This window comes from Erpetoichthys calabaricus, chromosome 9 (genome assembly GCF_900747795.2).
Source record: "Erpetoichthys calabaricus chromosome 9, fErpCal1.3, whole genome shotgun sequence".
Classification (NCBI taxonomy): Eukaryota; Metazoa; Chordata; class Cladistia; order Polypteriformes; family Polypteridae; genus Erpetoichthys; species Erpetoichthys calabaricus.
Window position 1 is genome coordinate 18,997,331 of NC_041402.2, and position 14,519 is coordinate 19,011,849.

Consider the following 14,519-nt stretch of genomic DNA (forward strand, 5'->3'; position numbering starts at 1 on the left):
AGTGTGACCTCTGTATTTCTGTTCATGAAGTGTTCTGCTGATAGTCGTCTCTGACGCACACACATATGCCACCTGAAGCCTGTTTCTGTTCTGTTGAACAGGCGTTTGGGGCTTTTTCTTGACCATAGTGAGGATTCTTCAGTCATCAGCAGAGAAGGTCTTCCTTAGTATACCAGTCCCTTTGTGAATACTGAGATCACTGGTGTGTCCTTTCTTCTTAATTATACTCTAGACTAGATCCTTAAGCTGCAATCAACATGTAAGTAGTCATGTTGGTCACTGTCACATGCCATTGAAGTTCCTTTTTATAACACCAAGAGGAAATGCTGAAACGTGCATCTGTCAGGTCTCAAGTTCTCCCATGCAGCAAACACTACCTCCATAATGGTGCATTAATCCAAACTCGTTTCCAGCTGTGTCCCTGTGTTCTTGATGAACTCATTTTAAAGTCACAGTCTCAATCCACTGGACTAATTCCCTTCATAATTTTAAATACTTCAATCAGGTCCCCTATTAATCTCCTTTTGCTTAAACTAAAAAGGCTCAGCTCTTTTAATCTTTCCTCATAACTCATCCTCTGTAGTTCTGGAATCAGCCTAGTCGTTCTTCTCTGGACTTTTTCTAGCCCTGCTACACTATTTGGACACAAGTATTGGGACGCCTGACCATTAAACCTACAGGGACTTTAATGCCATTGCATTCAAATACATCGAGTTTAGTATGGAGTTGATCCCCCCTTTGCAGCTGTAAGAGCTTCCACTCTTCTTGAAAGTCTCTCCACAAGATTTCAGAGTGTTTTTGTGGGAATTTGTGCCCATTCATTCTGTAGAGCATTCATGAGGTCAGGTACTGATGTTGGACAAGAAGGCTTGGTTCGCGATCTCTGCTCCAGTTCATCCCAAAGGTGTTCAACGGGGTTGAGGTCAGGGCCACTCAAGTTCTTCCACACTGAACTCATCCAACCATGTCTTTATGGACTTTGCTTTGTGCACTGGGTCACAGTCCTGCTGGAATAGAAAAGGGCATTCCCCAAACTGTTTCCACAAAGTTGGAAACTTAGCGTTCTCCAAAATGTCTTGGTATGTTGAAGCATTAACATTGCCCATTACTAGAAATAAGGGGCCGAGCCCAAATCCTGAGAAACAGTCCCACACCATCATCCCTCCACCACCAAACTTCAAAGCTGGCACAATGCAGTCATGCAGGTGACATTCTCCCAGCATCTGCCAAAACCCAGACTCGCCCATTTGACTGCCAAACAGAGAAGCGTGATTCGTCACTCCATAGAACTTGTTCCCACCATTCTCTCAAACACTTGGCATTGGACTTGGTGATGTGAAGCTTGCATCCAGCTGCTCGGCCATGGAAACCCATTCCATGAAGCTCCCACCACACAGTTTTTGTGCTTGCATTAATGTCAGTGGAGGTTGGGAACTCTTTGGCTGTGGAATCAGCACAGCTTTGGAGACTTTTATGCACCAGGCACCTTAGTAGTCATTGAACCCCAATCTGTGACTTTACGTGGTCTTCCATTTTGTGGCTGAGTTGCTGTTGTTCCTAAACACTTCCACTTTCCAATAATGCGACTTACAGTTGACTTTGGAATATCCAGCAGGGATGAAATTTCATGAACTGTCTTATTGCAAAGGTGACATCCTATCACAGTACTACACTTGATGTCACTGATCTCTTCAGAACCAGCCATTCTGTTTCACAAATGTTGAAGACAGCATGGCTAGGTTCTTCGTTGTATACGTCTGTGGCAATGGGTCTGATTGAAACCCCTGAATTCGATACTTAAGAGGTGTGTCCCAATACTTTGTCCATATAGTGTGTGTCCTTTTTGTAGCCTGAGGACCAAAACTGCACCCAGTACTTCAGATGAGGCCTCGCCAGTGTGTTATAAAGCTTGATCAGAACCTCCTTGGACTTGTACTCCACACATCAAGGGCACTATATAACCTGACATTCTTTTAGCCTTCTAAATGGCTTCCTGACACTGTTCTGAAATACCATGTTTCATTAGTCACCTTTTAAAATCCTATTTTAACGGCAGTTATTTTTGCTTGTCTAATCCTGGGACATATGGAAGACAAAGTGCCTATTAAACAAGAGAAAATGTGAAATTAGTTAGCAGCTTTTCTGGAAAAAATTATCAAGTTGCTTACAGCAGGCATAACCAAGTAGCTCATTTAGGTCCAGCTCTTTCCCCTAAATTGACAACCTAAGAAATACATTTAGACTGAAGGAAGAAACCTTCCAAAATATATTGTTTTAGTAAGTTGAAGGCAATCCAGGGTTTCAGGCTTGCCAGAATAGTACATCACTTGGGATGCAACACAAGCACTTCTTGTGGTTAAAACGAGTCCAATGATAATACGCATTTAGCAGAAATATCCTTTGAAAACTGGAAAAAAAATTCAAGCCCAAATATTTTGATTTAGACACAAATGCTGACTGGTGTCACAATTATTTCAATGTTTCTCTGGTAGTATGGCTAAAGGTTAAACAATTTTGCATTCTCAATAACTTCCATATTATTTCCAGTAAATGTTTTACTAACTGTTGGCAAGCAACGTAACTGAGGTCAAGAGAGAGGGATAAAAAATGTAAATAGGAGAGAACAAAGAATATTTGATAATTATGACATTCACTGCAACACTGTATATACACTGAAAACATGAGAAATATTTAATGTTTCACATTTTATATGCTGCGACAGTGCCTTTCAACATACGGGTGTTTAATGGAGATGTTTTTCAGAGCAAAATGTTAACAATATTTCAACTCGGTCAAAATCTAATGAAATACAAGAAGCAGTTTGAAATTTGCAATAAAATAAAGTGAAAAATATAATCAGTTATAGACAAGAAAATTAAAAAGAGCTGTATGGAAAGAAATGCAAAGAGAAACAAGATCAGGTCAGAATTGTACAAGTAATATCTTGCAGGTTTGTTTTTTGGTTATTTGTTTATTTTTATATATGCAATTTTTGTTTTACCAGTATCACGGCAACCTCACAATCAGTGCAATTTGTTCTTATTTGTTTTGAATAGGCACTACAGTCATGGGATATTTAGGTTAGCATGTCATTACGATGCATTTTTTGTATAGCGCTCTTCACTTGGTGTAGGTGTAGAACGCTGGGGCAAATTCTTAGATAAAATGCTAGTATAGAATATACTAATTAATAAATACAGAATTAGTCCATATCAAGATATAGATTTGTTATAGCACATAGAAAACAAAGTAGAAACAGATTAACATAAATGGAAACCAACAATATTTGTCCATTAACCCTAAAACATTAAGGTGCTTTGGGCATTATTTCACCTAAATTATATACCCAAAAATAAATGACTATTATTCATGTATTGTAATAAAGGAGTTGTAAATGGCTGGAGAGTAGTAAGTACAACACTTCAAATTAAAAAAAAGTTTTGGACGTGAGCATCAGTAGGCCGAATAGTTACCCAAATTATTCTATAACATTTCAGTAATTATTTACCGCTGATCTTTCTGGTCATAAAATAGGTCATTACGATAGCAATTGACAAGAAGAATTCATAATCAATTGCAGAATTACGGTATTTGAGGGTTCCTCTAGAGTGCCTTTTTCTCTTACACGATTTGGCTTAAAAACTAATCAGCATATCGTCATCTCATAACAGGCTTAAATTTCGAGTTTGGTATTTTTCTGTCCAGCCATTTTAGCTCGAGACTGTCTTCAAGAAACTGTAACACAGACAGACACACACCCATCATCGTCACGCTATCAGGGGACCCTAAAACATCGAGATTTGTCGAAAACCGGAGATTGAAATTTTTGACAGATCTAAAGCTTTTGCTCCTCTCCCATAGATGACAGGTTATGATGGGGGAGGGCACAACGCAATAAAAGTATTTGCATGATTAAAAACTTTTGTTTACACTTATATCAATAAAACACAAAAATAAAATACAAAAAAGGGATTTCTCTCCAAAAAACTGGATTTTACAGTGCATAACCAAGACATTTCATGATGCACAAGCCTGGAGTGAAACTTCTTTTGTGCCCCAATCTGTCAGCCATCATTAGGGATGGGAATCGAAACAAGAACCGGTTCCCACTGTTTCAATTCCTTGGAATTGTTTGCCATTTTTGCAAACGATTCCCCTATCAATTCCAGTCGCCTCGAATGACGTCACCGCATTGCGTAGCGTCATTTACCCAGCAGGAAACATGGCGCCTAAGTGGCACAAATGCTGAAAAGTTTGGTTATACTTTACGAGAAAGGATGACAACAGGGCAACTTGCAATACTTGCAAAGTAGATATTTCATCAAAGGGAGGAAACACTACGAATATGCAAAAGCATTTGCACACAAAACACGCGATAACCTTAAATGAATGTTGTGTTTTTGATCCGCTCCGGACTAGTGAATCTCAACCCAGCAGCAGCGGTAACGTTTGCAGGTCCTCTCCCGTTAATACGGCAGGTAACTAATCAACTAACATTGCATATTATGTTAGCGCGATTTGCCTTATTGCAAAACCTGCTATTACTGTGCATTGCATTTAGATGACCATGACGAGAGAGACAGACAGAGTCTGGCTGTCTCAGATGCTGGCAGTTCTCGCTGCAGTCTACCGGTAGCTTCTCCTTTCACAGAGGCGGGGAAAAGTAAAATGACACAGGCCAGGATAGACGAATGTCACCGAGCAGTGTGTGGTAAAAGGCTTGCACCCATTTGCCACAGTAGATGCCCCCGATTTTCGGTAAGTGAATGTGTTTAATTGTAGGCTAAGTCAGGGAATGTCAAATTTGCGTGTTCTCCTCTTACCGGATGTTTCATCCGTTTCCATTTCTGAGCTGAAACATGTGTTGAAGGCAGCCGTCACTGCAGATGGATGGGCAAGTTTTAGTCAAGATCATTACCTCACAGTAACGCTGCATTATGTCAGGAATGGCCAGGCTCAAGAAAAAGTCCTCAAAACCAAACCAGTGTACCACACACAGACAGGGACAGCTGTAGCAGAGGAGACTGATGAGATCTTGGAGGAGTATGGTATCAAAGACAAGGTTGTGGCAGCCACTGTTGATAATGCGGCCAACATGGATGTAGCTGTCAAAATAGTTGATGGTTGCAGAATTGCACTGTGCACAGTTCATTGGACTTGAGTTGATTGTATTTGTTGTTGGCTGATGTAGTTTTATTTTTGAGTGCTCAGCTCATATATACTTTTAAAAAGGAGAGTGTAAATATTACTGGACATTCTTGTGTAATTGCCACAGAATAATTTATGTTATACTTTGTTATTGCTACAGAAGAATATTTATTTTATTATTATTTTACATTTACACATTTTTTTCTGGGGACCCCGTGGCACCCCATCGAGGAGCCGTAGGCTGTGGATCTCTTAAGATCTCACTGTTGGGTTTGTAAGGTCATGCTACTCCTAAATGTCTATCTTGTTCAAAGATATAAAACAAAGTTCTAAGCTAATCGACCCATGTGTTCTCCTTTTTTAAAAATAAGAATCGATAGTAGAATCGATAAAGAATCGAATTGTTAAACAGAATCGAAAATGGAATCGGAATCGTGAAAATCTTATCAATTCCCATCCCTAGCCAAGTTTAGATTGCATATCCCATGGCATTGCAAAGTTATACTGCTTTGTACACAAAAAATAAATGACTCTCTTGCATCTAAACAATCACTCAAAACAAGTGTTGCAGTAGAAAAAAAATACATATACAGACAAACACTTTATATCATACTCTGAAGCAACAGCTAAACAATTTCTACAGTAACTATATACTGTGGGGATTCGTTACCTGGCCGGGTCGCCTCCTTAATGGAAGGACAAGAGAAGATGGCTTATGAAGGCTGCTATCTCCCCCAAGCTGCTATTTCGCAGCTCCCCCTGGGGTGTAACGGCACCTCGGATTCCCACAGAGCTATATGAGAATTGGTATTTGTCGTGTCAGCCGTGTTGGATTCTAGGGGTGCCACCAGGAGGTGCTGCAGGAACTACTGAGCCCTTTTACATAGGGTTCCTGCCTTCCACAAAAGTACGTTTCCAGGCCACAATAATGTGACAGTGGAAGTACTCCTGGGATTCAGAATATAAGAAGCTGCTAGCCTTCATTCAGGGAGCCAGAGTCAAGAGGGAGAGGACGACGCTTGCATGAGAAGGAGTGGAGGAGGCTGTGACAGAGACAAGAGACAAAGTGCTGTGGTTTATTATATTGTGCTTTATTCTGTGTTTCTGTATTGTGCTTGGTGCTGGTGGGAAACGTTTCCCACTAAATAAATGCCTTGTGTTGTGCTAAACTTGTGCCCGGTGTCTTTTGATTCTGGTGTTGGGGAGCTGGCGCGCCCCTGGTGGTCACAATACATACAGCTATACACTCAGTGTGTAGTTTAAAGTATTATTATTCATGCCAGTTATTAAAACAATTTTGTTTACCTCCAGACACAGAGGAAACTTACATTTTATACACTAGATATGGGTTTTTGTGCTGCAATTCACCCATCTTCTCCTGCCTTCTGTTGCAGTTGCCCTACAGAGGTGCAGCGCGTTATTAATTTATTTTCTTTAGTAAACCAAGTACATACGCACATTTCATACCAGCCTGTTTCAGTGCTGGGTTATGGTAGAGGAGACAATGCCTCTGCTGGGCAGGTAAACAGGCAGATCTGAGCACAGAGCTTGTCACACAGACACCATAACCAGTGTTTCTCAGCCACTTTTGAGTCGCAGGAGGCTGTCGCCAGCTCTTGAGCATGTGAGACAAGTTCACTGTACAATTTACCACCCCACTTTGTCCCTGTGATGTAACTAAAAAGGATTGACATGGCCTTTTTAATCCCATTTCTAATCATGAGCCCATCAACCTCCCTGTCCCACCTTGCCACTGTTTGATTTTATTTCTCTTTCGTAATTGTGAAAAAAGATAAAAAAATAATTCACATCTCTGTCTATGCCTTCGATGGAGGGGAGGTGGGGGGATTATACTGTGAACAAGTCACTATCTGAAACTTTTTTTCTCTTATATGCTTGCGACATAGCTATGCAAGCGGCACGATACAGCGACTTTCGATCTTCCTCATTTGAAAGTTTGAGAAGAACACATATAGCATAACAATTCCTCTTCAGTACACTAAGAAACACTGCCTGTACTCGACACTGAAATTGGAAGAGTACTGCTCAGAAAAATAACAGATAGCCTTCAGGTATGGCAATTGAACCCATGATGCTTGACCTGTAAAAGTGCATGTCGTGACGCTTCAAAGTCATTCTAAGCAGTATTTAAAAAATCCAACATAGCTTTGAGTTAATAATAATTTTTTGCATTTATATAGCTCTTTTCTCACTACTCAAAGCGCTCAGCAATTGCAGGTTAAGGACCTTGCTGAAGGGCCCAACAGAGCAGAGTCCCTTTTGGCATTGATGGGATTCGAACCGGCAACCTTCCGATTGCCAGTGCATATCCCTAGCCTCAGAGCCACCACTCCGCTCTTCATCAAGCTTGTCATTCTCAATAAAGTCAAAACTTTGTTCAGAATCTGAGTCAAGCTTTGTGGGTAACGATGTAAAATGGTGCGTAAAGATGAGCAGTTACATAGGCATTATATCTTTTGACCTTTACGCACAGCTATGACATGCACTGTAGTACAAATAACCAATCACAGACAACTATACATCATGGGAAGGCTCTGAACCCCAGATATCCAATGGTAATGAGTCGTTCACTCGACATAGGAGGGATACTTGATGGAAGCGGACTAATTCAGCTGTGATGCGCTGCTCGCCTTGGGGTATATGTGTGCAAATTGCATATTTTAATATTGGAAGTGAGCAGACAATACAGAAACATATCTATCTTACTAAACCACAGTTAATTTATGCACGGCGGACGCACCGAGGCGCATGCGTACTGCCTCCGAGGCGCATGCGTACTGCACCGTGGCGCCCGCCCCAGAGTCAAACGCAGCGGCTTCCCAAAACGCGGCGGCTTCCCAGAGTCAGTAGATGGTGCCCAAACAACACAACCTGTGAGCACCCAAACAACACAACCTGTAGGGTCAAATGCAGCGGCTTGCCAGAACGCGACAGATTCCCAGAGTCAGTGGGTGGCGCCCAAACAACACATCCTGTAAACTAGACTTAATGAACGAAGGCGCCCACACAAAGAAACCGCTTTAGTTCAAATAATGTTATTCAGTTAAATGGAAACTTTACCATGCCTATGACCTGTGAACTAAACCTGAGGTAAAGCGTGCACGCCAGGTTGTACAGCCGCCCGGACAATGAACGAGCATGCCCACAACGCGCTTTCGACACAGCACAGGCAAAGGAGGCACGTATCCAAATGGAGGGAGCTCAACGATTAGTAATACAAACACGAGCCCGTATGGATACAAACAATGAACGAAGGCGCCCACACAAAGAAACCGCTTTATTTCAAATAGGGTTATTAAATTAAATGGAAACTTTACCATGCCTATGACCTGTGAACTAAACCTGAGGTAAAGCGTGCATGCCAGGTTGTACAGCCGCCCGGACGCGACCGCCCACACCACCGCATATACCCTCCATGATATTTCATCACGCAGAAATTGATTGCCATTCTTGGATTTCCGATTTGCTAGCGAATCACGGGCTTACTTGTGATTTATTTAAAAGAAGACATTTTTGTGTATGTACAAATACCATTATTACTTTTGATTGACTTGTGGGTTTTTTGCAACATACACAAACAACCTCATGTATAAGTGGGTAATTAACGGTTGAACTAGAGGAGATAAAAGTACGCTAGATGTTGCGAAATGGGACACCATGGTGTCAATTTTTTTTGTGTCAAATACATTTTTGCTAGAGGATGAGAGGGTGTTTATTTAGAGAGTCTAAATGTACCATCGTTGATTTATGCAGATGATATTATCCCCTTTGCCTCATCTGACTATGACCTTTGAGTGGCACTCGAATGATCCTTGCAGAGCGAGAGGAGGTCGGGATAAGGATCAATATCTCCAAGTGTGAGGTTGGAAAAGAGTTTAATGTTCTCTCCTCCCTTGGTGGAGGAGTTCAAGCATCTCAGGATTTTATTAGTGAGCGATGGAAAAAAAGAATCTGAGATTGACAAGTGAATCGCAACAGTGGCAGTAATTTTGTGGGAGCTGTAGTGTTCTGTGGTGGTGAAGCGGGAGCTGAGTAGAAAGACAAATCTCTCGGTTTACCAGTTGATTCCATCCCTGTTCTTAACCATGGTGACGAGTTGTGGGTAATGACAGAAAAAATGAGATGCGTGTACAAGTGGCAGAAATGAGGTTTTCTTGCAGGATGGCAGGGCTGACATTCCATGATAGTGAGATGCTCAAGGATTTAGGAGGGGATCCGGAAAAGTTGCCCCCCACATTTTGCTCATCACATTTTGCTCCTCACACTTCGCCCCAGATATTTTTCCTATCACCTACCTGGATCATTGAAACTTTTTTTTAAAATTATTATTACCTATATTTTATTTTATTTTTAATTTTGATTTTATTTTAAATATCAAAATAGCGTTCCACAAAACTAGAGTTAATGGATTCTGTGCGTTTTTTTCATCAGCACCGTTACTCAACCATGTGATAGATGGAACCATGAATTCTACTGTCTACCAAAAAATCCTGAAGGAGAATGTCCGGCCATCTGTTCGTCAACTCAAGTTGAAGCGATCTTGGGTGCTGCAACAGGACAATGACCCAAAACACACCAGCAAATCCACCTCTGAATGGTTGAAGAAAAACAAAATGAAGACTTTGGAGTGGCCTAGTCAAAGTCCTGACCTGAATCCAATTGAGATGCTATGGCATGACCTTAAAAAGGCGGTTCATGCTGGAAAACCCTCAAATAAAGCTGAATTACAACAATTTTGCAAAGATGAGTGGGCCAAAATTCCTCCAGAGCACTGTAAAAGACTAATTGCAAGTTATCGCAAACGCTTGATTGCAGTTATTGCTGCTAAGGGTGGCCCAACCAGTTATTAGGTTCAGGGGGCAATTACTTTTTCACACAAGGCCATGTAGGTTTGGATTTTTTTTTCTCCCTAAATAATAAAAACCACCATTTACAAACTGCATTTTGTGTTTACTTGTGTTATATTTGACTAATGGTTAAATGTGTTTGATGATCAGAAACATTTTGTGTGACAAACATGCAAAAGAATAAGAAATCAGGAATGGGGCAAATAGTTTTTCACACCACTGTATATTAGTGATTCTCATTTTCACAAAGTTTATTGAAATGGAGTAAGTAAGCATTCCACTAGGGGGTGAACTCCTGGGGTTATGTGATGTGACATGCACAACTTCAACTCATTATTTTTGCTGAGGACCCCTATTACTTTATTCTTTAACATAAGGTATGATTTCCTGCACAAAATATGGTGCAATAATGACCAAATATTAGGGCTTTTTGGTCATAGAAAGACAAAAATAAGGGGGACTCCCCAAAAAGCTTGATGTCTTGCATAACTAGACATCAAGACGAGTCGAACGTAATATCATATATATTTGTCATGCTGGTGAATAAGGAGGCACCAGAGAAAAAGAAAAGTAAGTGATTTCAAAACGTTCATAAGTAATTTTTATAAATCACAATAAGACATGAAAACCTATGACACAAATTGTTGGGAAAATACTATGAGAGTCATCAGGATTTCACAGAAAGACTGGTACAAGGTTCAAGGGAGTCTATAGAACGTGATTACAGCTTTAAACTACACACTGAAACATTCCAGGGTTTTCTTTCATGCCGGTCTTTTGAGTTAAATATGTTAATCTTAAGGTAAATGATTTATATCAACAATAAAAATGCCAGATTTGTTACCGATAGTGAATTTTGGCCAAAACTGAAAAAAGAAGAAAGAAAGGAATTTGAGTCTTTTGAAGCAAATGTGTTCTGAATTATTGCGTTTGCAACTCTATTAAAATAAAATATTGAAATGTTTGGCAAATGTTGGTCTCCGTTGCTTATATTCAATTTCTTTACTCTCTCATTTTCTTATTGCTGTCCCGTGACACTGAATACTTCAAACAGTAATGCACAAAGCCTTAGCACTTAGCTGAAGGTTATCCTGGGTAAACAAACTACTTCGGAAAGATCAGTCATTTGTCTGGAATCCAACCAGAATTCCATTTTTATATGTTTTAATGGGCCACTAATGTGCCGAGAGGAAGTGGATCATAGTTTACAACCGTCACGTCTTCCATGCTGCACTATATATGAGACTAATTACTGTAAGATCGAAATGTTCTTCCAAGACCTTGCAAAGCATTCTTTAGGAACCTTTTTTTCCAAACTGCATTTATGCTTTTAATCTACTGGAACCCAGATGATAAAACAGGGATAAGAATACAGATTGTTTCGGGGAAAAGGATATTCTCCTTTCTTTGCTGTTTTTAAAGATTTTCTCTTGTTGTTGGCTCTTCTCTCTTTCTCTTAGGCAGGGGTTAAGTTAAGTTTGACTTGATTGTATGTAATGTTATTTTCTTCAAATAAAATCAATAAAAAAAAAAGAATACAGATCATTTTAGTACCGATATTCAAAAGTCAATTGAGAACTTTATTTATCAGATGACAGCATTCAAATGCACAGCATCATCATCTGTATGTTGTATATTTAGTTTAGCTAAACAGCATGATAGATAGATAGATAGATAGATAGATAGATAGATAGATAGATAGATAGATAGATAGATAGATAGATAGATAGATAGATAGATAGATAGATAGATAGATAGATAGATAGATAGATAGATAGATAGTAGAAGTGTGTTAAGAAACACTGTTATGCAGCAAGGCCTCAATGTGACTGTGAGTGCACAGTCAGACCTTTTTCGTTTTAGTCATTCTGGTGTCTGTTTGCGACTGTAGTGTATGTGTGTATCGATTTGTTTATTTAACGAGCTTCTGTAAAAAGGCCAAGTTTTGAAGATCAGTCAAACATTTTAGTTGACGCTAACAAAATCAAATAAACCAAATCTAAAAAATACCAAATTTAGAGTTTCACGAGATCAGCTGCAGTTTTTCCTTGATCTCTATATTTTGAAGTCTTGATACCTGTACGATTATTTGTAATTATATGGACTTGAGGTGAGGCAGTATCTTTGAATGATAAGGACTGGGAGGAGAACATAGTCAGAAGCAAGCTAAAGGAATTAGTAAAGTGGGCAGAAGTGCTGTTACTTTAAAATTAGTTCAGCAAAACAGTAAATTCACACGGAGAACCGTAAATACAAGTTACCGACAGTCTGGTAGAGAGTAGGACTTTTCTGTCAATCAAAACTCGACTTGATGTTATCTTGGAGGAATTCGGTGGAGAGCATTGGCGAGCTCTTTTGGGCTGAATGATTTGTCTAAATGTTTCTGATGTTCTAATGCATCACTTTATCCTCAAAATCCTACTTATAGGTGCAATAACAGATTTATGCACCTGACCCTTGCATACCTTTGTAAGTTCTCAATAAGACTATTCTTGTTGAAATGACTCTCTCTCATCTCGGATTGTTATTGTAGTTAATTTTCTTGTCTGTGTTAAGTCAAAGTTTGAGTTAATGCATAGCCATCATGATCAAAAGGTTTATGTTTTTGTCCACAGCTATTCCTGGCACAAGATATGTCTAAACAGTTCTGTCAATATCACCTTAGCTTCTGATTAGATGAGCAGTCTTTATCAATGGAGGTCCTGTCTAACTATTTCCCCAGTTTCGAAATCACTGAAATCTCACTTTTAGATTGTGGTAGACTGCCTGGTCTGCCTCGCATCATCAATCCTGATCGTTAATGTGATGTTCAGTGTTTAATTTTCTTAATGGCCACAATTCTTTTCAATTTAGTTTGCATTACTTATTTCCCCAAGTTTATTTTTTTCTTTTTCGTGTAAAATTGTAATACGCAGAAATGAAGGTGATAATTATTTAAGATACAACATTATTCATACTCTGTAAATCTGAGAACAAACTACTCCAATGAAATCACTTTAAACATTTAATTAAAAAAACAAAAGAGTAGATAAGAGGAAAGAGTTCACTTACTTATAGAGGCTATCTGGTTCCAGGCACTTAAAGATTAAAGAGTAGATAAGAGGCTGACCAAAATCTCCATGACGTTTACCCGCCACTATACAGGAAGAGCCAGGACCTGAGAGAAGGTCATCAGCAAAGCTTATTACTTCCCCTGATGAGAATAAAAAGATGAAAACAAAAGTAAACTTTAAGTGATAAGTTACACAACAGCACATTACATGGAAACCTAATCCAACTCTAAAATTCTGAAAGTCATCAAGAAAATGAACACATTAAAATTCCTTCAATTCACTACTCAATCAGGTACCTGAAGACAACAGTGAATGTTAAAGAAAAGTGCTTTCAAGATGGTAGCCGGGAACTGTATTGCAGAGAAATGGTCAGGTGAATATTTACTGAGCAAAGCCTGTTGGACTAACACCCTTCTTGAACACTACATATCCAGTAGTGCCACAAAGGGAATGGACATTTCTATTTCACATATATGAAATTACGTACCTGCAAGGGATATATATATAAATACTAGCTGTGTAAGTCTAGGCTGCAAAAAGCCCTGAGTCCTAGATACTATTGAAATCGTCAGAAGAAAAAAAAGATTAGAGATGTCAGGTAATTGAAAGGAACTACTCTGGGCATCCCTCTCGTAGGAGGTTTCATTTTGCTGATGTGCTCACATCGCTTGTGTATTAGCAGCGGGAGGATAAGTAAAAGGGATACCATTTTGTTGATGTGCTCGCCTCGCTTGTGTTACTAGCGGCTAAGCAAGGTTCTGTTTCCTCGAAGGTGGAGACCTTATCCCGACTCCACCGCTCACTTCCGGGCCGGAACAGACAGACACACACACTTCCACACGCAGACGTTTATATATAAAACTAGCTGTGAAAGCCTGTGGTGTAAAAAGCCCAGAGTCCTAGAAACTATTGAAATCATCAGAAGAAAATTGAAATGTAGAGATGTCAAGTAATTGAAAGGAATTACTCTGGGCATCTCTCTCCAAGGAGGATTCTTTTTGTCAATGTGCTCGCCTCGCTTGTGTATTAGCGGCGGGAAGAAAAGTTAAAGGGATACCATGTCACCGATGTTAGTGGCTAAGCGACTTTATCTTTCTTCAGAGGTTTCATTTTGTTGATGTGCTCGCCTCACTTGCGTTATTAGCAGCTAAGCGCGTTTTCTGTTTCCTCGGAGGCAGAGTCCTTACCCCGACTCCACCTCTCACTTCCGGGCCGGACAGACAGACACACACACTTCCACGCACAGACATTTATATATAAAACTAGCTGTGAAAGCCCGTGGTGTAAAAAGCCTGGGGTCCTAGAAACTATTGAAATCATCAGAAGAAAATTGAAATGTAGAAATGTCAAGTAATGGAAAGGAATTACTCTGGGCGTCTCTCTCTTAGGAGGATTCTTTTTGCCAATGTGCTCGCCTCGCTTGTGTATTAGAGGCGGGAAGAAAAGTAAA

At 39.8% G+C, this 14,519-nt stretch overlaps 1 protein-coding gene across 3 annotated transcripts in view; it reads right to left on the reverse strand.

Moving 5' to 3' along the window:
- Window positions 1-14,519, reverse strand: part of LOC114657387 (astrotactin-2-like) — a 2,479,169-nt gene that overhangs the window by 181,381 nt on the left and 2,283,269 nt on the right. For all 3 annotated transcript variants that reach the window (XM_028809185.2, XM_051931934.1, XM_028809183.2), the window contains one exon: window positions 13,068-13,209. In XM_028809185.2, coding sequence (XP_028665018.1) covers window positions 13,068-13,209 — 142 coding nt within the window. The remainder of the gene's footprint in view (window positions 1-13,067; window positions 13,210-14,519) is intronic.